The sequence below is a fragment of the Ursus americanus genome, chromosome 14 (assembly GCF_024610735.1).
Source record: "Ursus americanus isolate L20-20 chromosome 14, mUrsAme1.1.p, whole genome shotgun sequence".
Classification (NCBI taxonomy): Eukaryota; Metazoa; Chordata; class Mammalia; order Carnivora; family Ursidae; genus Ursus; species Ursus americanus.
This window is the reverse complement of record NC_142140.1, coordinates 70,846,057-70,871,684: the sequence shown is the minus strand read 5'-3', so window position 1 is coordinate 70,871,684 and position 25,628 is coordinate 70,846,057. Positions and strand designations below refer to the sequence as shown.

Sequence of the window (25,628 nt, the reverse complement as noted above, 5' to 3'; positions counted from 1 at the left end):
TGCTTGTGTTCCCTCTCTCGCTGGCTGTCTCTATCTCTGTCAAATAAATAAATAAAATCTTAAAAAAATAATAATAATAAAATAATAAAGTACTATTTACTTTGATAAATGTAATGCAGTATATTTAAAAAGTCTTAATCTGTAGTTTCTCTCTTGTGCTAAGCTCTTCAAATTGCTGGGTTTCCTTTGGGGCCTCAGGTACCTAGAATAGGGCTAGTTGTGATCTTGACGCATGACTCTCATCACTGGTCCGTGCGTGGACCTGGCCCTCATTTGCATAGCCATCGCCCTGCCTCTCTCTGTCCATCCGTCTGTTGTGTAGCATCCGTGATCCCACCACCCGGCAAGAAAACTAGATGCGTCGTAACCGACGTCCACTCACGTGGTCCCTGTTCTGTCAGATCTCCGCCCCCCACCCGAGGGAGCCACCATCCTGAGTCTCGTCCTTCTCTGAATTTCTTTGTATGTGGTCTTATCTCATATGTAGTTGCACACAGAGATGCCATTCAAAGACCAAAACACACACAATACGTGTATTTTTAACCTTGTAAAAGAAGAATCACATGGTGTAACCTGGGGGGGAGTTTCTCCAATGGTGTGACATTAGTAAGTTTCCTCCAGGTCGTTGTCACAGCGCGTCTGTTTTGACACGGAGAAACACCGTGCGGCTCTATCACGGTTTCGCCGCTGTGGTAGTGTGCCTGCGAGCGCTCGTCTGTGTGTCCCGTGTCTCCTGTGGCCGGCGCGTGTTTCATTTTTCCCAAAGCATTTATGCCAACTTACATTCCCAGCAGCAGGGCACCAAGATGGTATTTGGCTCCATCTTGTTCCAATACGTACATTACGAGAGTTTACAGTTTTCGCCAGTTGAGTGGCTCTGCTGTGGTGTCTCGGTGTCGCTTCGGTGGGTAGTTCTCTGATGACGTAAGAAGTTGAGCATCTCTTCGTGGATTTCCTGTTCTGTGGAAAGGCGCCTAACGCACTTTTGTTTCTTCTTCGTTGGGTTTATGTGTGGGCTGCTTTCTGGTTTTTATTCTGGATTCTGGCCATTTGTTAGTATGGATTTCATATAGATCTCTCCGTTTCTACCCTGTGGTTTTCCTTAAGGAGTCTAGATAAGCAGACACATTCAGTTTTTTTTTCCCCCACTGGGATGAAATCCAGGTAACATGAAATTAACCAGTTTAACACAAACAGTTGGGTGGTATTTAGTCATGCAGTGTTGTACAATGTCTGTCACCTCTGTCTGGAGCATTGTCGCCACTCCAGAAGAACACCCTGTACTCGCTACATAATCACTCCCCATTCCTGCCTCCCCCAGTTCCCTGGCAGCCACGCATGCGCTTTCTGGCTCTGGATTTGCCTGTGCTGGACATTTCATATACAGGGGATCGTACAATAAGCGACCTTTTGTGTTGGGCTTCATTCACTTAGCTTAATGCTTTTCAGGCTCGTGAACGTGGTAGCAAGTATCAGGACCTCACTCCTTTTGATGGCTGAGTAATATTCCATTGTACGTATGTACCCCTATTCATTCATGCATTGATGGACGTTTGGGTCGTTCCCATCTTCCGACTGTTGTGAGTAATGCTCTGTGCACCTTCATGCACAAGTTTCTGGTGGACATACGCTCTTATTGTGGACGTATCTTTGTCTCTTCGATACACACCTAGCATTAGAATTACTTGATTATATGGTAATTCTGCATTTAACATTTTGAGGAACTGCCAGACTATTTGCCAGCGTGGCTACGGCACTTACATTCTAACCAGGAGTGTATAAGATTTTCAGTTTCTTCACAATCACATCCTTACTGGCATTTATTTTTTCATTATAGCCATTCTAGTGGTTATAAAGTGGAATCCCACTGTGGTTTTGATTTGTAGTCCCCTAATGACTAATGATGTTGAGCATCTGTTCGCATGTTTATTGGCCATTTGTGTGTCTTCTTTGTGGTTTTTAAAAAAAATTTATTTAATCTCTGCACCCAGTGTGGGGCTCAAACTCACGACTCCAAGATCAAGAGCCACACGCTCTACGAACTGAGGCAGCCGGGTGCACCCGTCTGTCATCTTTGGATAAATGTTTGTTCAGATTCTTTGCCCATTTTTTAATTGGGCTGTTTATCTTTTTATGGAGTTGTAGGAGTTCTTTATCTATGTACTGGACACTAGTCCTTTTGGATATGTGATTTGTAAATATTTCCCACCATTCTGTGGTTTGTGTTTTCACTTTCTTGATAGATATTGTCCTTTGATGCACAAAAGATATTAACTTCGAAGAAGTCCAGTTTATCTGTGGTGTTTTTTTTTTTCTTTTGTTACTCACGCTTTGCTCTAAGAAAACATCAAATCCAGAGTCATTAAGATTTACCTCTGTGTTTTCTTCTGAGAGTCTTTCAGTTTTAGTTCTTATGTTTAGGTTGACCCATTTGGAGTTAATTTTTGTATATGGTGTGAGGGAGGGGTTTAACTTTGTTCTTTAGCGTGTGATATCTAGTGGTTCCAGCTCCATTTGTTGAAAAGACTTATTTCCCTGTTGAATGGCTTTGTAAAAAAAATCCTTGTCAAAAAAAAAAAACAAAAAACTGGGCATAGACGTTTGTGTTTATTTCCAGTCATTAGTTTCATTCCATTGGGCTACGTATCTACCCTCAAACAGTTAACCTTGGCCCTCAGTAGTGAAAATGAATTTTAAGTATTTTTGAAATACTAAACTATAGTCTATTTTCTTTAAAGTTAGACACAAGAAACATACAAACTATAAAAAGTTCAGGAAACAACATGGAGTACAATTTACCTGAATGTGATTCCCGATAGAGGGAGAGAGAGAAAGCATGGGAGAGCAACAGCAAGTGTGTTGACGGGGCAGGAAAGTAGGGTCCAGACAGAGAGAGGCAGCAGAAGATGAGACTCGGGTATGTGGAAGAACATGGTCCATATAAGAGCTATCCACATGAAGGAACCTAGAGTTTTAAAAGAAATAGCAGCCGGTGTAGACTCGTATAGACTAATGTTTACATCTTGTGAGGTTTTAGGATGTGTCCATTCAAGGTACCAGGCACGTTGTATGCTGACGTATTGAGGCGTAAATGGCGGGAGTGCCTCTTGGGAGGCACCCGTTGGCCTGCTGAGTCTGGGCTGTGGCCCCCGGTGCTGGTCCGGAAGCCAGACTTGAAGCTCCTTGAGCGTCCCTAGCCGTGGCCCCTTATTGTAGGCTTCTGCCTCTGTACAAGGCTGCCTTCCACTTGAAAAATCCCATTTTAGGCTTCACTGTTGGAAAGGATTGAACTCTCAGGGTTGAATTCCCTCTTATACCATTCGTGGTTCAGCAGACAAGGAAAATGGTTCTTTGTTTTTGATGGCAAGCTAGTGGTGATAACGCCGAGCATGGTAGTTTTAAGATTCTCTGTCCTTCATTCATAAATATAAATTAAAGCAGGCTATCAACACTGAAATACCATATGGGAGCTCACTGTTCGAAAGGACTTTTGTTCATTTTGCCTTTTATAGTGTACTTGTTTTAGTACCATATTGTACTGAATCGAAGATGCTGTCAGTTAAGGTTTACATTATTTAGATCGTCAGGAAAGAAGAAAACACTCCGGATTACAGTGTGACACAGTGCCTTCGTGTCACTTAGTGACCCTGTTCTGCAGGAGTGATGCTGACATCTTCCTATTTGACGGCTCACACTCTGTTTCTCTCGCGGCGTCCCTGGAATTTACATGCTTTCTGCCAGAGTTGGAAGGCATGTCCGGATAATTGGATGCTCACTGCCTTGCAGCTTTGGTGCTCTCACCTGGGAGTCTGGCAGTTTCTCCTGCCCACAGTTGCACTGTGCTGCGTGTGTCTGGGTATTGATTAAATACAGCACATGTTTTAAAAAAAATGACTGAATGTTACAGTGACAATTCTAGAAATCATTGGTCTGCTCCGGGATTTTTTAAAAAAGATTTTATTTATTTATTTGAGAGAGAGAGAGAGAGCATATGAACCAGGGGGCAGTGGGGGGTGGTGGGAAGGGGCAGAGGGAGAGGGAGAAACAGACTCCCCACTGAGCATGGAGCTGGACGCAGGGCTCAATCCCAGGACCCAAAGATCATGACCTGAGCTGAAGGCAGACACTTAACCCACCGAGCCACCCAGGCGCCCCGCACCAGGATTTTTTAAGGAAATGTCGAAGAGGAGGACTACAAGTATCTTTCTTTCTTTTTAAAAAATTATTTATTTAGTTATTTTAGAGAGCACACACGCATGCACGGGTGTGGGAGGGGGAGAGAATCTTCAAGCAGGCTCCCTAAGCAAGGAGTGGGGCTCAGTCCTATGACCCGTGAGATTATGACCTGAGCCGAACCAAGAGTTGGACGCTTAACCAACTGAGCCACCCAGGCGCCCCCATCTGCACCAGGATTTTTTAGGGAAATGATGAAGTGGGGGCTACAGGTATATGTCTATGGTGTATGTACAGATCCCATCCCATTAATTTTTTAAGTAGGAGCTTCTTCGGGTGCTGGGTGGCTGTTAGTTAAGCGATTGCCTTCAGCTCAGGTCATGATCTCGGGGTCCTGGGATTGAGCCCCATATCGGGCGGGAAGCCTGCTTCTCCCTCTCCCTCTGCCTGCAGCTCCCCCTGCTTGTTCTCTCTTTCAAATAAATAAATAAAATCTTTAAAAATAAATAAATAAATAGGAGCTTCTAGAGTTATCTTGTTTCTGATTCTTGAGTTACTTTTTTTTTTTTTCCCCTCTGTGTTCTTCTTGGTGTCTTTGTATCAAGCCACCGTCATCACAGAAACGAGATACGGCAGGGACTGAGAAACCAGGGACGAGGGTAGGGGTGTACATAGCAAGGGAGCGTGGGGTGGAGGGCAGTTTGATTCCTTGTGGTTCCACGGTGGTGGCCCTGATGATGTTTTCCCCTAATGCTTCAGGGGAAAATTACCAGAGTTTCCTGACATGTGGTGTGTTTTCCCCTCCGCTTGATAGTAAGAGTCATCTTCTAACAACTGAAAAATGAAACTTTACATCGACGGTGGCAGTGTCGGGACATGCATGTGTGTCTGTAGTCATTCTGACAATAGTGGTAAAGCCCTGGCTTCCCTGGGCCCCCTCCTGCTCCAGGGCCCCTCTGCAGGGGTAACCTTGCTAGCAGCTTGCCTTGTGTCCTGTGTCCTCTCAGACCTTTCTCTTTTATTTGCCTCCTTGTCTGCATAGTTAACAGATGTTGATTTGTGAGTGCTTTTCCTTTTTTTTTTTTTTTTAAGTAAGTTCTATCCCCAATGTGGGGCTCGAAGTTATGACCCCGAGATCAAGAGTCACATGCTCTACCCACTGAGCCAGACAGACGCCTCTGATCTGTGGATGGTTTTTTTTAAAAAACAGTTGCCATATTGTTTGCCTTGTTCTTTTTTTTTTTTTTTTAAGATTTTATTTATTCAACAGAGATAGAGACAGCCAGCGAGAGAGGGAACACAAGCAGGGGGAGTGGGAGAGGAAGAAGCAGGCTCATAGCAGAGGAGCCCGATGTGGGGCTCCATCCCATAACGCCGGGATCATGCCCTGAGCCGAAGGCAGACACTTAACCTCTGTGCCACCCAGGCGCCCCATGTTCTGCACCTTCTTTTCTTTGCTGTGCTGTACGTGGAGGACTTTCCGTGCGAAGCTATGTAGGGTTATTGCTTTGTTTACATTTGCTACACAATAGTCCTCAGTTTACATCCGTGATGTCCAGGAGAACTTCCCGTGATCTTGAAAATGTTCTAGTGGCGTGGCAGCCGCTTGTCACATGTGGCTAGTGTGAATGGAGAGCCCAATCATCTTCTTTAAGTTTAATGAAGTTTAAATAGCTGCATGTTTAAATGTTTAAAGCACAAGTTTAAATGAGCCACAGTGTTTTTCAACCATTTTCCTCTTGATTGGATATTAGGTTGTTTTACTTTTTCACTTTTTTTTAAAAATTAAGATTTTATTTATTGGGGCGCCTGGGTGGCTCAGTCGTTGGGCGTCTGCCTTTGGCTCAGGTCAAGATCCCGGGGTCCTGGGATCGAGCCCCACAGTGGGCTCCCTGCTCAGCGGGAAGCCTGCTTCTCCCTCTCCCACTCCCCCTGCTTGTGTTCCCTCTCTCGCTGTCTGTCAAATAAATAAATAAAAATCTTAAAAAAAAAAAGATTTTATTTATTTATTTGAGAGAGAGAGAGAGCATACACAAACGGGGGGAGGGACAGAGGGAGAGGGAGAAGCAGGCTCCCCTCTGAGCGGGGAGCCTGACATGGGCTTATCCCAGGACCCCTGGATTGTGACCTGAGCCGAAGGCAGACGCTTAACCCACTGAGCCATGCAGGTGCCGCATAATTTTTCACTCTTTTAAGTGAAATACTTGATTTTAAAAATTTATCATAAGGAACACCTGGCTGGCTCAATGGGTAGAGCATTCAACTCTTGGTCTCAGGTTGCGAGTTCGAGCCCCACATCAGGTGTAGAGATTACTTAAAAAATGAAATTATAAGTAAAACTGCATTGAAAATTCTTGTACTTATTGGCTGTCTGATTACTTACATGTTTTTCTGAAAAAAATCTTAGAAAGTGGAATTGCTTGATTGAAAAGTGTCTGTTTTTAATACCTTGATATTGCAAAAATTGCAATTTTCTGAAAATTTAATATTTTAACAGATATGAAAAATTGCGGTTTTCCAAAGGGGCTGTATTCGTGTATACTCCCACCAACAGTATATACGATGGTCTCTGTTTCTCTCTGCTCTTCATTTTGCAGATTGATTGACTAAAGCAATACTATGTTATTTGAATTTTTCCCTTTCTCGATTTCTAGTGTGATCGAGCGTCTAGTGTGTGTTTTTTAGGGGCGGGCCGGAATCCCCCCATCTAAAGTGCTGTTTCATTGTTCTGCTGTGCTTTTGAACTTTCAGCGTCATGCGTGTGAGTAGATCCTGTTTCCAGTGAGCTTGGTAGATGCTCATCGGGGCCCTGCCGTTCTCTGGGCGGTTTCTCTCCCTGTAATCTCCGTGTCTCATCCCTTCTGTTTTCTCATCCTTTCCTTTGGGAACTGTTAGATGTTGAAAATTTTGAATCTAGTCTCTGTTGCTTAACTTTTTTTTTCAAGTTTTGTATCCTTACGTCCAGCATTGTGGGAAAATCCCTCAAGGTCTCCCAGGCTTGGCCTTCATCTGCGTCCCTTCTGCCGCCCTGGCAGCTGGCTACCGAGCTTCTTACTTGGGCTGTAATGATTCCCACTTCGTAGATTTCTTTCTGGTTCTTTTTCTTAGCAAGTTGTTCTTTCTTTATGTTTATGATTTCCCATCTTAGCTCCTGAGGAAAAAATAGACCTTTCTTTTCTTTTTTTTTAAGATTTATGTATTTATTTTAGAGAACATGGCAGGGAGGGGCAGAGGAAGAGGGAGAGAGAAACTCAAGCAGACTCCGTACTCAGCACGGAGCCGATGTGGGGCTCGATCTCACGACCCTGAGATCACGACCTGAGCTGAAACCAAGAGTCGGGCACTCAACCAGCTATGCTACCTGGGCTCCCCAAACGTCCTTTCTTTTAAAGCCTCCTCTTATTTGCTTTATTAACTGTTTTCCTTTGTTATTACTTCTTCTCTCGGCTTGGTTTAGTGCTGTTTGATGATATTTGGTGAGACAAGTACCTAACACAGTTAAGAAACTTCCAGCGCAAATAAGGAAAGCACCTAAATGAGAACGTTTTTTGCTACTTTACCCCCTGATAGCATCGGATGAATTAGGCTCTCCTCTAAAGATGCCCGATTCATGTGGTTATGCTGGGTACATCTGTATTAGAGCTGTCTTCAAATTAATCAGTTTTTTGTTCATTCACTAAGTATTATTTAGTGCTTCCCAAATACTAGGCATCGTATGAGGTGCTAAAGGTCATTAATGCTTACGTGGAAAATGATTGAGCTAGCATAATTGTGAGAAAACAAGCAATGAGGATATATTGAATGAAATCATATAATTTAGTGAAGTGTTTAAATGTCCAGAACATAATCTGAAAATAGGGCCAGGATGAAGTCAGAAACAAACCACTGCACAGCCTAAAAAGAGTTCCATCTTCTAAACTCTTAGAAGTTGCTAATGGGTCCATCTTCAGTTTTCATCACTAGCATAGATCACTTCAAATGCTCACCAGTAAAAGACTCCAAAGTAGACTGATATTTTAGTTATTTTCGTAAGGGTTCTTCATATCTTTATAAAACCCCGCCATCGTGATTATCCTTTAACAAATTGGTTTCTTCAGTATTCCGGAACTGAGACCCGGGAATCCTCTGTTTGGACGGCACGGATTCAGAACTGGACAGTTACCTTGGGTTCACGTTGGGTGGGTGTCATCCTGGCATTGGGAAATTGCATGCAATGGGGATTTGTGAGAGGACTTCCTGTTGACTTGATAAAAATGTCTTTATGCCCCATTGTCAGTATTTGCCAGCACGTGGATATGAACTAATCAGCAATTAGCCTACTCTTTTGTCTTCAATCTATGAGGCTCATACCTTCATAGTACTTTTTTGTAGGTAGGAGTTTCTTCATTTTCCAAAGGGGAAATTTGCTTTGAACTTTTTCTCTTTTTGGAAAACTTTCAAGTGACCAGATCACATTTTTGAGTCTTGGAATGTTCTTTCTTATTGACTGTTGGGTATTGGTGTGAACAGCCTCACGGAGACCTGGGAGTAATCCCTGACCTCTTGTCTGTCACAGATCCCGGATTACAGGAATGCAGTGATCGTGGCCAAATCTCCAGCCTCAGCCAAGAGGTAGGCGGGAGCTCGGGACTACTCCTTCAAATACAAGGTGTTTCAAATCCATGGTGTTCACAACACCAGTGAATATACTTTGTAGTTGTTTATTGCCTTTTATTGCAAGAACTCAGTAATTTATTAACAGAATTGTATCCAGCCGAGAGGCCACTTATTGGTATGTGTTAAAAAGTGACATTTTACAGGACAAAAACACCCGGAGGCATACAAATAGGGCAGTGCTGAGAGTTACATGTATGCTGGAGTAATGATGAATCAGTAATGCCATATTTAAAGTGGTTTGGGGTTGAGAGGATTTCATATACCCATGTTTTCTGGAGAAGCCACTTTTTTGGAAAGGGAGAGAACAAAAGCAAACCTAGGAAGAAAGGCTTTTTCCTTAAAAAGCCCCCCCCCCTTTTTTCCTTTTTTAGATAGGGAGGGAGGGAGAAAGAGAATCTTAAGCAGGGTCCACGCCCAGTGCAGAGCCCAGTGTGGGGCTCGATCTCATGACCCTGTGATCATGACCTGAGCCGAAATCAAGAGTCAGATCCCTAACCGACTGAGCCACCCAGGCGTCCCAAAAAAAGCTCTCTTAAAATTATGTCCCGTGATTGAATGGCTTTACTCACTGGGTCCGTGTGAAGCCCTGCAGAGTATAAGAACTCATAGATACGTCCATCCTGGGCCCCGCAGGCTGTTAATATTGAAGGATGAGGGAGAGCTTGCAGACAGGAGGCCGGTGATTTGAAAGGCATTTCAGTAAGCAGTTTTCCATTATAAATGATGAAGGACATTTAGGATAGTAAATAAATTGGGCTGGCACTTGTGATAAAAACATAAAGTCACCGTGTCCATTGCAGCCAAGGCTGTGCCCACACCACACTTCCTTCGAGAAGCTCTATCGCTGGAATCTTATATCGTCCATTTGATGAAGTCATCGTAAACCATGACTCATTTTGAAGTGCAAGCCTCTCAGACACTTTCCCAGGCATTGTGCTGGATCAGTTTTAATGTAGTAATTTGTCTGATATACAGACTTTTAGTTGTTGTTAAGGTGAGAATCACACAAGGTGTAATTAATCATTTTAAAGTATATAATTCATTGGCGGCTCCTGCCTTCACAGTGTTGTGCAGCCACCACCCCTCAGGTTTCAAAGCTTTTTCTCTAGAGGAACACCCCGTGCCCATCAAGAAATCACTCTCCATGCGCTTCTCTCCCCAGCCCCCGGCAACCACCAATCTGCGTTCTGTCTCTGGATTCGCCTATCTTGGACGTTTCGTATAAATGGAATCGTACAGTACATGGCCTCTTGGGCATGGTTTCTTTCTCATAGCGTCCTGTTTCCCAGGTTCATCCACATCGTAGTGTTATCAGTCATTTATTCCTTTTTACAGCTGATTAATATCCACCGTGTAGGTAAGCCACACTGTTTATCCGTTCCCGTATTGAAGGGCATTTGGGTTATTGCCCCCTTTTGGCTGTTATGAAGAGTTCTGCTGTGAACATTTGTGTACAAGTGGCTGTGTCGATGTATGTTTTCATTTCTCGTGGATGTGTACCAAGGATTAAAAGTGCTGGGTGTATGGCGATTCTACGCTTACGTTTTTGAGGGACCGCTAAACTACAGCAGCTACACCATTTCACATTCTCACCAGGAATGTGAATCCTCCACATTCTTACCAACACGTGTTTTCTGTTGTATTATTATTATTACTATTGTTATGGCCATCCTGGTGGGTGTGAAGTAAGTGGTCTCTCACCGTGGTTTTGATTTGCACTTCTCTAACGACGAAGGATGTTGAATGTTTTTTCATGTGCTTATTGGCCATTGGTGTATCTTTGGAGAAATGCCTGTTCAAGTCTTTTGCACTTTTTTTTTTTTAAAGATTTTATTTATTTATTTGACAGAGATAGAGACAGCCAGCGACAGAGGGAACACAAGCAGGGGGAGTGGGAGAGGAAGAAGCAGGCTCATAGTGGAGGAGCCTGATGTGGGGCTCGATCCCATAATGCCGGGATCACGCCCTGAGCCGAAGGCAGACGCTTAACCGCTGTGCCACCCAGGCGCCCCCACATTTTTTAATTGGATTGTTTGTTTTTTGTGGTTGAGTTGTAGGAGTTCTTTATATATTCTGGATACTAGGTCCTTATCAGATAGAAGATTTGCAAATGTTTTACCCCATTCTGTTTGTTGCCTTTTGCCTTTTGCCTTTGTGTTTTTGTTTTGTTTTTTTCTAAGATTGTATTTATTTGTCAGAGAGAGAGATTACAAGCAGGGGGAACAGCAGGCAGTGAGAGAAGCAGACTCCCCGCTGATCAGGGAGCCCGAGTCGGGGCTTAGTTCCAGGACCCTGGGATCATGACCTGAGCCGAAGGCAGACGCTTAACCCACTGAGCCATCCAAGCATCGTTCTTTTACCTGTCCTGATGATGCCCTCAACACACAAAAGTTTTTAATTTTTATGAAGTCCGGGTTAGCTGTGTTGTTACTGCTTTTGCTTCTGGCATCTTATATACGAAGCCTTTGCTACATCCAAGGTCGTTAAGTTTTCTCCCGGTGGTTTAGCTTTAGCTCTCAGTTTAGGTGGTTGATGCATGTTGAGTTCATTTTTTTATATGGAGGGAGGCGTCAGCTTCTTTCTTTCCCACCAGATCACCTGGTCGTCCGAACCATTTCTTGAAAAGACTGTTCTCTCCCCCTTGAATGGCTTTGGTATTCTCATCCAGAGTCAGTTGGCCATAGATGTTTGTGTTTATTTCTGGACTCTCGGATCTGTTCTGTTGTCTGTATGTCAATACCGCACTGGTTTGAGTACTGTAGCTTTGTAGTAGGAATCAGATCAGAACACCCACAAGTAGGTGGAAGTGGGAGTACTCTCCCTGTGACCCCTCTACTGACACCAAGTGGGGAGTGGCCTCGTTACCACTGGGTTGGTGAGAGTCCTGACTCCACGAGGCCTCCCCTGACACCACCTCAGAGGAGAGAGGGAGAGGCATCTCTTTACTGCTGAGTGGGGTTGGAAGTCCAGGGTTCACGCTGCACTGACACTGGGGGGTGGGGGGTCATTACCGCTCGGTAGGGTTGAAAGTCCCAGCTCCCTCCTTGGCCTTCTCTGAAACTGCCCCGTTGGAGTGTTCGGGGCTCATCGTTATAGCCTGGCAAGGAAGGAAGGGTAGACCCCCTACTTGACCTTTGCTCGTGTCGGGAGTGGTGTAGTTGGCTTTTCTGTGGCGGTTGGCTGGAGCAGGGCACTTACTGTGTTAACGTTTTCTGACTTGGGAGGCTGCCCCTTTCTTGGTCCTGTGGCTAGAGAAAGCAGGCTTTTGTTTGGGCTTTTTTGGTATGTGCCTGTTGGCATTTTGGGGTTGCCTGCTTCTCCAGCTGCAAGTCTGTGATAATGAGACAAAAAGGCCAGAAGAATGACCACCTTGTCGTTCCAGCAGTCTCAAGGCCCCAGACAGTCAGTGTTCTCCTCTCCACCTTTAGAGACGTCTGACATTTGTTTCGTATATGACATCCCGGGTTTAGTTGTACTTCACAGCAGGAGTTCTCCCATCTTAGCGGAAGCAGAAGTGGCAATGGTGCATTTTGATACTTTTTTCCCCCACTAAATACCCAAAGAATCTGATGAATTTTCCTTTGTCTCACCCGTATGGATAGGCTTCTCGTAACTTAATGCTCACTTTACATCTCATACCATTTGTTGATGAGATATTATTTTTGTGGTAACCTCTGGCTCAGTTTATTTGGCTTTTGTTAGTACAGTTGACTCCTGAGCAACACGGGTCTTAGGGCGCCCACCCCACTGCCCCCCGTGCTTCAGAAATCCACGCACAACCTTTGACTCCCCCAGAACGTAATTACTAATAGACTACTGTTGACTAGAACCTTACTGAGACCATAAACAGTCAATTAACAGATACTTTGTCATTTGTATTGTATACTGTATTCTTACTACGAGTAAGGCAGAGAAAAGAAAATGGTATTAAAATCAGAAGAGAAAATACATTTACATCATTGCACTGTATTTATTTAAAAAAAAAAAAATCTACCCGTAAATGAACCTGTGCAGTTCAAACCTGTGTTGTTTCAAGGGTCAACTTCACTACAGTGTTTGTCATTTTTTTTTTTAAGATTTCATTTATTTATTTGAGAGAGAGAGAGGGAAAGCAGAGAGGGAGAGGGAGAAGCAGACTCCCCGCTGAGCAGAGAGCCCCATGAGGGACTCGATCCTGGGACCCCGAGATCACGACCTGCGCTGAAGGCAGACGCTTCACCGACTGAGCCAGCCAGGCGCCCCCGTGTTGTCATTTATCCATTCACATGTTTATTGCGTCGGGTCTGATGAGGCCTGAGAAGATCCCTTCAGGGAGCTTATGTGTAGTGTCAGATGTTTTCGCTACAATCATGGATGGAGTGTGTGTGTCCCCCCAGAATTCATCTTGAAATCCTAACCCCCAATATAATGGTATTAGGAGGTGAGGCCTTTGGAAAGTGATCAGGTCATGAAGGTGGAGCCCTACTGTCTGGGATTGGTGCTCTTGTGAGAAGAGTCAAGTGTTTACTGGCTCTCTGCCCTCTGCTGCGTGAGGGCACCGTAGAGACAAGGGCCATCTGCAAACCAGGACGTCACCGAGCACCGGCTCTGCCGTGCCCTCGTCTTGGGCTTCTAGCCTCCAGAGCTGTGCGAAACCCATTTCTGTTGTTCAGGCACCCCCAGTCTGTGGTATTCTGTCACAGCAGCTGGTGTGAAGACATCGGCGTTACTTCCTCTGATCGTCTCTAGCTAGGAGGTCAGCATTTCTTATCTCTCACAGACGAGAGGGGTTGAAGAAAGGGGTCCACGGTGAGGCAGCTGTGTGTTGTCTCCTGCAAGGTAGTGGGGCCACTAATCACTTCTTTGGCTGTTTCCCACACCAGGGATTATGGGATTTGGGTGTTGGCCAAGTGGGACTGCGATGGACTTGCCCACCCACTCAGTGCATGTATAGGTGCTACTTAGACTTTGAGGAAGGATAACGATGTGGGAGACCTCACACTGAAGTCAAGACTTACTGGAAAGCGAAAGCAACCGTGATTACGTAGCTTTGGGGTAAAGACAGAAAAACAGAACAGTGGAACAGACTCGAGTCCAAAAACAGATCTATGCGTATCTAGAATGCTGGTTTCCAGCAAAGGTGCAAAAGCAATACAGCGGAGAAAAGATAGTCCTTTTCACGAATGGCGTTGGAATGGCTGGCTGTTCACGTACAAAATAATGATTTTGAGCCATATTTCACATCATATACAAACATCAACTCCGAGTGAACCTGTAACTAAGTGTATAACCCAAAACCGTAAAAATTCTGGAGGAAAACATAGGAGAAAAATCTTTGTGACTTTGGTTGGCCACAAATTTTTTAAATACGACACCAAAGTACATTTTATAAGAAAAAAATCGTCAGACATCATCAAAAGTGAAACGACTCTTCAGAAGACATTACTAGGAGAATGACAGAAGGCACAGACTGGGGAGAAAATCTTTGTAACGCATGTATCTGAGGAAGAACTTTTATCCAGGGGCACCCGGCTGGCTCAGTCGGACGAGCATGCGACTCTTCATCTTGAGATCATGAGTTCAAGCCCCACGTTGGGTGGAGAGATCACTTAAACAATTAAATAAATAAACTTCTAAAAAAAGAACTTGCATTCAGAAGATATAAAGAATTCCCAAAGCTTAGTAAGAGAACTAGCAGCCCAAGTGAAAAAGTTGGCAAAAGATAAACAGACCCTTTATCACAGTATATATTGGGATGGCTCATAAGCACAGGAAAGATGTCCGGCACTGTTTGTTTCGAGGGAAATCCCAACGGAAAGCACAGTGAGGTACCATTACGCACCATTGGAATGGATAGCATTTGAAATCGGCCACAGCACATGTCGGTGTGGTGCGGAGGCCCCGGGACCCTCGTGCCCTGCTCAGGGGGATGTAAGAGGGTGTAACCACTTTGCAGAACAGTCTGATGGCTTTTTAGAGAGTTAGCTAAATGCCTTACCCTATGATCCAGCCATTCTACTCCTAGGGTTTTACCCAAGAGAAAGGAAAGGACTCTGAGTCCACGTAGAGATCTGTACATGGATGTTCAAAGCAGTTTTGTCATGGTTCAGAACTGGAAGCAACTCAGGAATGTATCACGTAAATGAACAAACTCTGGGAGCCCCAGACACTGGGCTGTTGCGGTGTGAAGGGACGGCCTGTGGATGTGGCGTACAATGTGGATGAATCTCCAGAATGTTCTCCTCAGTGAGCAAAGGAAGACAGGAAATGACGACATACTCCAGTACCACTCACGAAATTCTAGAAAAGGTCAAACTCTGGTGCCAGAAAGCAGATTATTGGTTGCCTGGTGCTGGAAGGAGTTACCAAGGGGCACAAGGACGTGTGTGGCAGTGACAGATATTTTCATTGGCTTCGTTGTGCTGACGCTTTACACGGATGTGTGCGTACATCAGAGCTTATGAGATTATATGGTTTGTTGGGTCTCCCTTGTATTTCAGTAAAACGTAAAACTTGACGCTTACGACCTTGAGGAGTAGTATTTAATGCCCTTTGCCCCCTGTGGCCCCTGTGGTTGGTTCTCACTATTAAGTGCCTGGCGAGGTGGATTAGCCATTAGAAGCGAGGAAGGTGTGGCCTAGCAGAGTGAGTGCAGGTGCTGCTGGCCGGCCACTGGTGCCCGCTGCCGGAGCAACGTGCTCGTCACCTTGGGTCCCCACGCTTTGTCCTGGATCGTAGGACTCGAAGATTATTTTCTCTTTCTTTTCATCAGTCCTCTCGGAAACTACACTGGATGTCTGTTCTCGAATGTTCCTCCCATGAACGTCAGGGAACGGAGGCTGTGTGCTTTCTGAACCATGTCTCATGCTCTCCCCCAGGGCGCAGTCTTTCGCGGAGCGCCTGCGACTGGGAATCGCGGTGATTCACGGAGAAGCGCAGGACGCCGAGTCCGACCTGGTGGATGGACGGCACTCCCCGCCCATGGTCAGGAGTGTAGCTGCCATCCACCCCAGCCTGGAGATCCCCAGTAAGTGTGCCGGCCCCTCTTTGTCACTTTCCTCTTTGCTTTTAAGGCTGCCTGAGTGTGTCGTCTTCCCACTGTGAATGGCCTTTTGTTTTTTGACGTTGGCAAGAACTGATTAATAATACCTTTCCCGGCCCTGTCATAACAGATGCATTTCTGATAGCCCTGTGGATCTCTAGTAGAGCCTTCTAGAAGCAGTCTGTGTGATCACAGCAAGAACTAGGAAAAGGCTCAGTTCTGTCATTTCAGCGAATTTCATCCATTCACTCAGCAGTATATCTGTCCTAGAGGAGAGTTTAACACAAGCAAAAAACTGTGCAAGTTATTCACTAACAGTGTTACTTTGAATGCACAATATTGGAAACGTCGAAATGTCTTAGTAGTGGGTGGGCCTTGATAACTTATCATGTATCAGCACAACTAATTATGCAGCCCAGTGAAATAATTAAGCCTAGCTGGATACAACAGAAAAATCTGGAGAATACTGGAATTGGCAGAATAGTAGTATACCTGTGCTTGTGTGAGGCCCCGGAGGAAATAGGAAAGGTGACATGTGGTGACCGGGGAGGGGGGCAGTTATGTGTGAATTTGTTTCTGTTTTTAAGAAACTTCCTTTGTGCTTTACTAACATCTTTTCAACTAAAAAAAAAAAAAAAATACTGCCTTTGAGTCTGTTGGGGAGGAAAAACTTTTCCTCTGCCCCCTTTAGATTCAGGCTTAGGGGCCTGCAAATATCACAAAAGATAGATTAGCCCAAGACAAGACAGGGTTTAGGATTAGGGGGATCTTTTTTTTTTTTTTTTTTTTAAAGATTTTATTTATTTATTCGACAGAGAGAGACAGCCAGCGAGAGAGGGAACACAAGCAGGGGGAGTGGGAGAGGAAGAAGCAGGCTCATAGTGGAAGAGCCTGATGTGGGACTCGATCCCGGAATGCCGGGATCACGCCCTGAGCTGAAGGCAGACGATTAACCGCTGTGCCACCCAGGCGCCCCAGGATTAGGGGGATCTTAACAGGGTGGTAAGTCAGTCTTCCCTGGTTGTTCCGGAAGGGGGTTTATGACATTTGAATTCTTTCCAGTTCTTTTGGGGGGCTCTGGTTTTAGACTGGAAGGGATTTCAGGAGCTCCAGTGCCTTCAGCTTGAGAATCATTTTTATGCCCCCTTTGGGTTCTTGCTTTGCCCGGGAGTTTGCTCATTTGCAAAGAGAGAACACTTGAGAGAAGGAAAGCTGTGTTGGGGCGGTGGGGAGGAAGCTGAGATTGGGCCTGGGGATCTCAGCGGGCTGAGGTGGAGAGAGGCAGAGTTCAGGCGTCGGTTAGATCAGGGTGCCAGGACAGCCTTCGGGGCAAGGGAGCAGGCTCTGGAGGCAAGAGCTGGGATCTGTGTCCGGGTATGGTGTGACCTGGAAGGACATCACCTGACTACTGGAAGGTCCTTGGGGGGAAAGATTGTAAATGCCAGTTCATATACTTGCATTACAAAAGGCTGCAGAGTTCTTTGGAGCTGCGGGCAGGTGTCTTCAGAAGTCCAGGCCTGCATCGAGTGTTGGGATAGATTGCAGGGAAGAGAGGCAAGAGATGGGGAAGACAGATTTGCGAGGCTGATGAAGTTACACAGATGCCCAGGGGGAGGGCTTTGATCTCGGACTGTGCTGGGTCCGGCTGTGCTGTCAACCCAGCGGCCGCCTGCCCCCTGGAATGGGGCGAATGGGAGCCGAGGTACGCTGGGAATGTGAAGGACACGCACTCTTGATGTGAAAACCATAATGTGAAAGATCTTTGTTATTAATCAGTTTAATTGAGAGCTGGTGGATGGAGCCAGGGTTCAGGATTCGCTCATCAGGCCCTGCATTAGCACACGTACCAGCTGCAAGGCTGCTGGGCTCCCAGGCCTGTGGCTGGTCTTCCTTTCAGGAGCCACGTCTGCTCAGTGAGGGGCTCGTGTCAGGCAGCCCTCTAGACTCTACAGGGATGAGCCCTTTCCCTGAGCATGGGGGCGGGGTGGGGGGAGCACTTTCCTATTCAGCTTTGCAATGACGCCAGCTACATTCAGGAACGTGTCAGCAGTCTTTAGATTCAAGTGCCGTCTTAGCTAGTCATTTCTGGACTGCAGAGACAGGGCTGCCGGTCTCCCACCTGAGAACGAGGGGCCAGGACTTCCTGACATTTCCTTTATGTACTTATTTGCTCTTTATGTTTCAGCTTGTTTCATTCACGGTTGTAATTATATTTCTGTGTGTACATTTCGACTCAAGCAGTAAACACTAGAGGATTTGAGGGGTAGATACAGCAGAACTTTAATTCCACAGATCCCAAATGTTGGACGTTTTTTTCACATTTGCTGGCCTGGCCCTCTGGACCTGTCTAAGGTGGTGGCAAGTGGACAGATGCACGGAGACACATGCAGGCAGAAGAAAGCGTGTTTCTATGGCGTCTCACGCATACATTTTGAGATGGTGATGACGTCAGAAGATTTTGATGCTTAGCATTAGATTCAGAAAATTAGTTTGCAGTTTCTGGCTTCTTACAGAGGGAGAATGCCAACTAAGAAAGAAAGCACTACTTTTCCAGAATAGGAGCACATTATACAAATACTCAAAACATGACGGTGCATAAAGGAGGAAAACGCTCATCGGCGCTAAACCCAGACACACAGCATTTTTATCTCTCGGTGGGCCTCCTCCCGTGCTTTCCGTCCTTGGGTTACGGAGCTGCGCTGCAGGTGGGGACAGAATGCACGTGTCGCTCCGCCACACGCCTTCTCCCAGCTGACTGAAAACGTGCACGAACGGCATATTTCACAGCTGTTGAATATCCCGTTGTACGGCTGTGGCTGAAACCTACGCCCAACCAGGGTCTAGTGGGTATTTGTTTCCACCTGTTTTTGTTTTTTAAGATTTATTTATTCACTTAACAGAGAGACAGCCAGTGAGAGAGGGAACACAAGCAGGGGGAGTGGGAGAGGAAGAAGCAGGCTCCCAGCAGAAGAGCCTGATGTGGGGCTCGATCCCAGAACACCGGGATCACGCCCTGAGCCGAAGGCAGACGCTTAACGACTACGCTACCCAGGCGCCCCCCCCTTTTTTTTTTACGATTTTATTTATTTTAAAGAGAGAGTGAGCGGGGAGAGGGGTGGTAGGAGCAGAGGGAGAGGGAGAGAATCTCCAGCAGGCCTTGCACTGAGCGCGGAGCCCCATGCAGGGCTCGATCTTATGACCCTGAGGTCATGACCCCAGCCAAAACGAAGAGGCAGATGCTTAACCCACTGAGCCACGCAGGCGCCCTGGTGTCTTCACCTGTTCTTTGCCAGTATAACGTTGCAGTGCACGTATGTGGGTTAACACTTTTTCTGTACCTGGGCTTCTTCGTTGTAAGTTTCTAAAAGTAAGATTTATGAATCCAAAGGTAAGACTGTTCGTATGGCTCTCCGTCAGGTTGATTCCCTATAGGCTACACCGTTGTACTCTTTCCCCAGTCCTGGGCTCAGGTGCCTGGGAAAGGAAGTGTGGAAAGTGTAAGAAATTACTTCAGTTTGGGGATCTGTCTTGCTTTGTTTGGTTTTATATTTCGGTGGTCCTCCTCCCCGTCCCCCGCCACCTGGGATCACATTACATTCAGTTGCCATATGTCTTTAGCCTCTTTCATCCACAGCATTGGTTCTCAATGGGGGTGGGGGGGGCGGGGCGGGGGGTGCCGTGGATTTTGTCCCATTGAGCACATTTGGAGATGTCTGCAGACATTTTTGGTGGTCACAATCGGGGTCAAGGAGGCCGTAAACATCCTGTAACACACAGGACAGCTCCCACTGCAAAGAATTATCTGACCCAAAATGACAAAGGTGCCCAGGTTGAGAAGCCCTGATCTAGAGCACTCGTACTTTTTTTCCTTAGTGACACTGACCTTTCTTTAAAAATTGAAGTGAGAGATGACTGGGCGGCTCAGTCAGTGAAGTGTCTGCCTTCAGCTCAGGTCATGATCCTGGGGTCCTGGGATCGAGCCCCACATCGGGCTCCCTGCTGGGCGGGGAGTCTGCTTCTCCCTCTGCCTGGCACTCCCCCTGCTTGTGCTCTGTCTGACAAATAAATAAATAAAATCTTTAAAAATAAAGAAATAAAATAAAAAATAAAAATTGAAGTGAAAGTCACATAACATAGAATCAGCTGTTTTTTTTTTAAATTTTAAGTGTTTTTTTTTAAGATTTTGTTTATTTATTTGACAGAGAAAGACAACAAGAGAGGGAACACAAGCAGGGGGAGTGGGAGAGGGAGAAGCAGGCCCCCCGCCGAGCTGGGAGCCCGATGCGGGGCTTGATCCCAGAACCCCGGGATCATGACCTGAGCCGAAGGCAGACGCTTAACGGCTGAGCCACCCAGGCGCCCTCGAATCAGTTGTTTTCAAGTATGCAGTTCACTGGTATTTAGTACATTTGTAGTCCTGTGCAACCACCATATCTTCCTAGTTTCAGACCTTTTATCACCCCAGAGAAACACCCTTACCTCTTAAATGATCACTCCCCACGCGCCCTTTCCCCACCAGTCTGCTTTCTGTTCCTATGAATTCTCCTGTTCTGGACATTTCACATAAATGGAATCATCCAGTCTGTGACCTTCTGTGTCCAGTTTCTTTGACTAAGTATAATGTCTTTACCGTTCACTCATGTCTTTGTATGTACGTATCAGGACTTAATTCCTTTTGATGGCTGAATAACACTCCATCGTGTATGGCTGTGCCACAGTGTGTTTATGCATTCATCCACTGATGGACTCTGGAGTTGTTTCTGCCTTTGGCTATGAGGCTGTGACGTTTGTTCACATGCAGTGTTCACAAGAAACGATTTCATTTCTCCAGGGTCTATAGCTAGGGTTACGATTGCTGGATCATATGGTAATTTTGTGTTTAGCTTTTTGAGGAGCCAGCAATCCGTTTTCCACCGCAGCCGCACCATTTACATTCCTACCAGCAAAGGTTTAAGGTTCTGGTTTCTCCACATCCTTACCAACGCTTATTTTCTGATTTTTTTGGATGATTGTCATCCTAGTGGGTTGAAGTGGTACCTCGTCGTAGTTTTGACCTGCATTTCCCTAATGACGTTGCATGTTTTCACGTGCTTGTCCATTTGTGTATCTTCTGGAAGAAATGTCTTTTCAGATTTTTTGCTTATTTTTAAATGGATTTGTTTGTCTTTTTATAGTTGAATTGCGAGACGTCTTTATATATTCCGGACATTCAGCTCTTAGTAGGAAGTATGTGTATTTTCTCTCAGGGTGTAGTTTGTCTTCACTTTCTTGATAGCGGCTTTCGACGCACAGAGGCTTTCATTTTGATGAAATCCAGCTAATCTCTTTTTTAGTTTATCGCTTATCTTTTGGTGTCATAGCGAAGAATCCTTTGCCAAATCCAAGGTCATGAAGATGCACTCTCGTGTCTTCTACTTAGAGTTTTATAGCTTTAGCTCGTATTTTTAGGTCTTTGATCCATTTTGAGTTAATTTTTGAATATGGTGTGAAGTAAGAGCACAACTTCATCCGTTTACATGTGGATTTCCAGTTTTCCCAGCACCACTTGTTGAAAAGTCTGTACTTTCCCCACTGAATGGTCTTGGCACCCTTGTCAAAAATCAATTCTAAGTGTCCTTCAGTGGTTGAATGATTAAAGAAAATGTGTATCTATACAGTGGACTATTATTCAGCCATCAAAAGGAAATCCTGCCACTTATGGCAACACGGATGGACTTTGAGAACATTGTGCTAAGTGAAATAAGTCAGAGAAAGACAAATACTGTATGATGTCACTTGTGGAATCTAAAGGAAAAAGTCGAGCTCATAGAAACAGACAATAGAATGGTAGTTGCCGGGTCCTGGGGGTGGTAGAGGAAATGGAGAGATGTTGGTCAAAGGGTACAAACTTCCAGCTATAAAATGAACAACCTCGGGAATCTAACGTATAGCATGGTGACTGTAATTAATAATACTGTGTTATATACGTGAAAGGTACTAAGAGTGTAGATTTTTTTTTAAGATTTACTCATTTATTTGAAAGAGTGAAAGCACGAACAGTGGGGAGTGGCAGGCAGAGGGAGAGGGAGAAGCAGACTCCCTGCTGAGCAGGAAGCCTGCCGTGGGGCTTGATCCCAGGGCCCCGGAATCATGACCTGAACGGGAGGCAGGTGCTTAACTGACTGAGCCACCCAGGTGCTTCTAAGTGAGGAAATCTTAAAGGTTCTCACCACACACACACACAATTGTAATCATGTGAAGTGATGGATATGTTAACTAATCTTATTGTGGTAATCATTTTGCAGTAGGCATGTGTATCAGATCTTTATGTTGTAACAGTGTTATATGTCAATGACATCACAAAAAAGCTGGGGGAAAATCAGTTGACTGTAGATGTTTGGGTTTATTTGCAGACACTCAGTTCTGTGCCATTGATCTATAGGTCTCCATTCTTATGCCGGTACTACATTTGATTACTATTGCTTTGTAATAAGTTCTGAAATAGGGAAGTGTGAGTCCTGCACCTTCATTCTTTCTTTTTAAATGATTTTTGTGGCTATCCAGGGTCTCTTGTATTTCCATATTTTAGCATTTTAGGCTAGGTCATTTCTTCCAGAAAAGCAGTTGGGATTCTGATAAGGATTGCATTGAATCTCTAGATCACTTTGGGGAGCATTGCCATCTTAACAGTACTAATGCTTTGATCCATGAACATGGGATGTCTTTCCATTCCTTTATGTTTATTTTTAGGTATTTTATTCTTTTCAATGCTTTTACACGTGGAGTTGTCTTAATTTCTTCTTCAGACTGTTCATTGCTGGTGTGTAAAAACAGCTGATTTTTGTGTGTTACCTTGCAGCTATGGTGAATTGGTGTATTAGCTGTGAGGGTTCTTTGTGGATTCTTTAGTATTTTTTATATGTAGGATCATGTCATTTGCTAACAGAGATAGTTTTACTTCTTTCTGTCCAGTCTGGGTACCTTTTATTTCTTTTTCTTGCCTAATTGCCCTGGCTAGCACATCCAGTACAGTGTCGAGTAGCAGTGATGGGAGCAGGCGTCCTTGTCTTGTTCCGGATGTTGGGGGAAAGGGTTCAGTCTTTCACAAGTATGATGTCAGCTGTGAGTTTTTCACAGTTGCCCTTTTTCAGGTTGAGGAAGTTCCCATCTGTTTCTAGTTTCTTGGGTCTTTTTATCGTGAAACATGAACTTTTTAAAGGCTTTAATATAGAAATTTTTGTGTGTGTGTTTTATTCTGACCAGTGCTGATTCCTAAAGAGAAGCCCCCAATCACAGTTGTTGGCGATGTGGGAGGAAGGATCGCCATCATTGTGGTATGTAGACTTCTCTTATTATTATGAGTTGTTGTATTTGCCATTGCTGTTCTGTTGAATTATTTGTTAGTGGTGTGGGGATAGCGGTGTGGCAGGTAAGTCTCATTTAAGTTGGTACCTTGTGCTAAATGTTTACTTCGGTCTGTCTGTCATACCACGTGAAATTGTTTTGTGATAAAGGTAGGGTACAAAATTGGTAACTGTTTAAAACACACATCCTCTTGTGCTCCACATTTAATGCCTGTGTCATTAAAACAACAATAATAGGAACGTGTGGGTACCCCACTACTCAGCTTGGAAACAACGTCATCCTGTCGCCATGAGGCCGCCTCATTCTTCCCTGGTCTCTCTTCTCTCTCCTCCCCCCAGAGGTTGTCAGCAATCCAAAAGTCACCATTCATGCCCTTACTTGCTGTTACAGGCTGCCGTGAACGCATGTATCCCTAAATGCTAGGTGGTTCTGTTTTTCCCATTTTTGATGTTTGTGTAATGAAGTCTTTGTGTACTTTATGACTTCCGTTCAGCGCTGTTTTGAAGGTTCTCCATGTAGTAACTTGTGGGTGCTCATTATTTCTCTTCGCTGCTGTGCGCTCTTCCTGGTACAACCACGACACAGTTCACCGATCTGTTCTCCAGGCACTGAACATACAGTTTCTCTATTTCCAGACACTGCTTCTCTGAGCAGTCTTGTGGCTATTTTCTGGAGCATACATGTAAAACTTCTTGGTAGCGGGGGGTGGGGTCATTGGGTTGGAAGGCACACACCTTTCCAGCTTTCTTGCCTGGGGACAAACTGTTCCCAGAATGGCCAAGTTAACCAAGACTCCGTAGTGGGGGCCCCACGTTCTCCCCAGTGCTTGTGATCTTGCTTGTGAGTTTCCAAATTACAGAATCTTTTCTGAATTACGCAATCTCTGATGTCACCCTCTAGGGTAATAACTGCCCATGAATTTATTCCTTAAAATCTGTAATAACAAGATGCTGTGAATTCAGTAATGTTTTTGCCCCCTTTCTACTGCCTTTTTTTGAAAAAACAACCTTTTTATTTTGAAGTAATTTTGATTGATAGGAGGTAGCCCCCCCCCCCCCAGTTATACAGGGAAGTCTCGTGTTCTCTTGATGAAGCTTCCTCCTCCTTGCTTGACTGTGGTGCCGTAACAGTCTGGAAATTCACACCACCACCCGCACAGCTGCTTCCGATAGCCCCAGCGTGACGTGTGTGCGTGTGGACGTGTGCAGGCGTATCACACGTGGGGCTTTGTGTAACCGCCACCAGTCAGATACAGAACGCCGCCACGCACGGTGAATGCTAATACAATTTTATAAGAACCTGTCAAACTCTATTTCAGAGTGGCTGTACCATTTTGCCATTAGCACTTTTAAAGTAATATCTATGTTTTTCTTCTCTGAGCAGAGTAATATCATTATACATTTGAAAGGAATAATATATATGCATATAAAATAAATGCGTGAGTACTTATTCAAGTCTAGACGATGCTTCATACCCTAGTGGGCTTAAAATAACTTTGGTAGCCTGGGTGTGATAGGAAAGACTCCGTTTTCCACTTCCTGTGTCTCTCTCCTGCGTATCCCCTGTACAGCTCACACAAATGTGTGGAGATTTTTCTCTGTGATGCCAGCTGCTGGTCCTACAATTTAATTCAGATCTTTTTTTTTTTTTTTTAAGATTTTACTTGAGAGAGAGAAAGCATGAGTGGGAGGAGGGGTGCAGAGAGAGAGTGCAGGGGACCCCGAGATCATGACTTGAGCCGGAGTCAGACGCTTAACCAACTGAGCCACCCGGGCGCCCCAACTTAACTCCATTCTGACACTGTCTACCCAGAGCTAGTGTCAGAGCCCCACGGGTTAAGGGGCAGGCCCACAAGACTGCTCCCACCCTACTTCAGATACCATTTGCAAGTACAGCCCCGGGTTACCCACAGCTTCTGTACGATCTGGCCACAAATCAGAGATTCCCATGACCCCCTTCTCAGGTCAGATTAATTTGCTAGAGCGGCTCACAGAACTCAGGGAAACACTTGTATTGACCAGTTTATTAAAGGATGTCATAAAGGGTACCGATGAAAAGATGCATAGGGCGAGGTCTGGGAGGGTCCAGAGCACAGAATATTCTGTCCCTGTGGAGTTGGGGTACGTCACCCTCCCAGTGTGTAGATGTGTTCACCAGTCTGGAAGCTCTCCAAACCCTGTACTTTCGGGATTTTCATCACGTAGGCATGATGGATCGTTAACTCCATTTTCAGCCCCTCTCCCCTCTCTGGAGAATGGGGGTTGGGGGGCTGGAAATTCCAAGCTTCTCATGGTGTGGTCTTTGCTGTGACCAGCCCCCCATTCAGGAGCCCACCGGGAGTCAGCCCATTAGAATAAAAGACGCTCCTAGCGCTCTTACCACTTAGGGATTTACAAGGGTTTTAGGAGCTCTGTGCCAGGAACCTGGGGCGGAG

The 25,628-nt window shown here is 45.2% G+C and overlaps 1 protein-coding gene and 1 long non-coding RNA gene across 7 annotated transcripts in view; one reads left to right on the top strand and one right to left on the bottom strand.

The window, feature by feature from the left end:
- PRPSAP2 (phosphoribosyl pyrophosphate synthetase associated protein 2) overlaps positions 1–25,628 on the top strand; it is a 48,797-nt gene that overhangs the window by 15,643 nt on the left and 7,526 nt on the right. For all 6 annotated transcript variants that reach the window (XR_015726790.1, XR_015726791.1, XM_087867681.1 and 3 more), the window contains 3 exons: positions 8,729–8,784; positions 15,687–15,835; positions 23,093–23,163. Coding sequence is in view for 4 of the 6 variants with exons in the window: in XM_087867681.1 (XP_087723807.1) it covers positions 8,729–8,784; positions 15,687–15,835; positions 23,093–23,163 (276 nt within the window). In the remaining 2 variants the exon portion in view is untranslated. The remainder of the gene's footprint in view (positions 1–8,728; positions 8,785–15,686; positions 15,836–23,092; positions 23,164–25,628) is intronic.
- Positions 18,715–19,899, bottom strand: LOC148109034 (uncharacterized). The gene is made up of 2 exons (XR_015726799.1): positions 19,734–19,899; positions 18,715–19,324 (listed from the first exon to the last, which is right to left on the bottom strand). It is a non-coding gene; the product is annotated as an uncharacterized LOC148109034 (long non-coding RNA).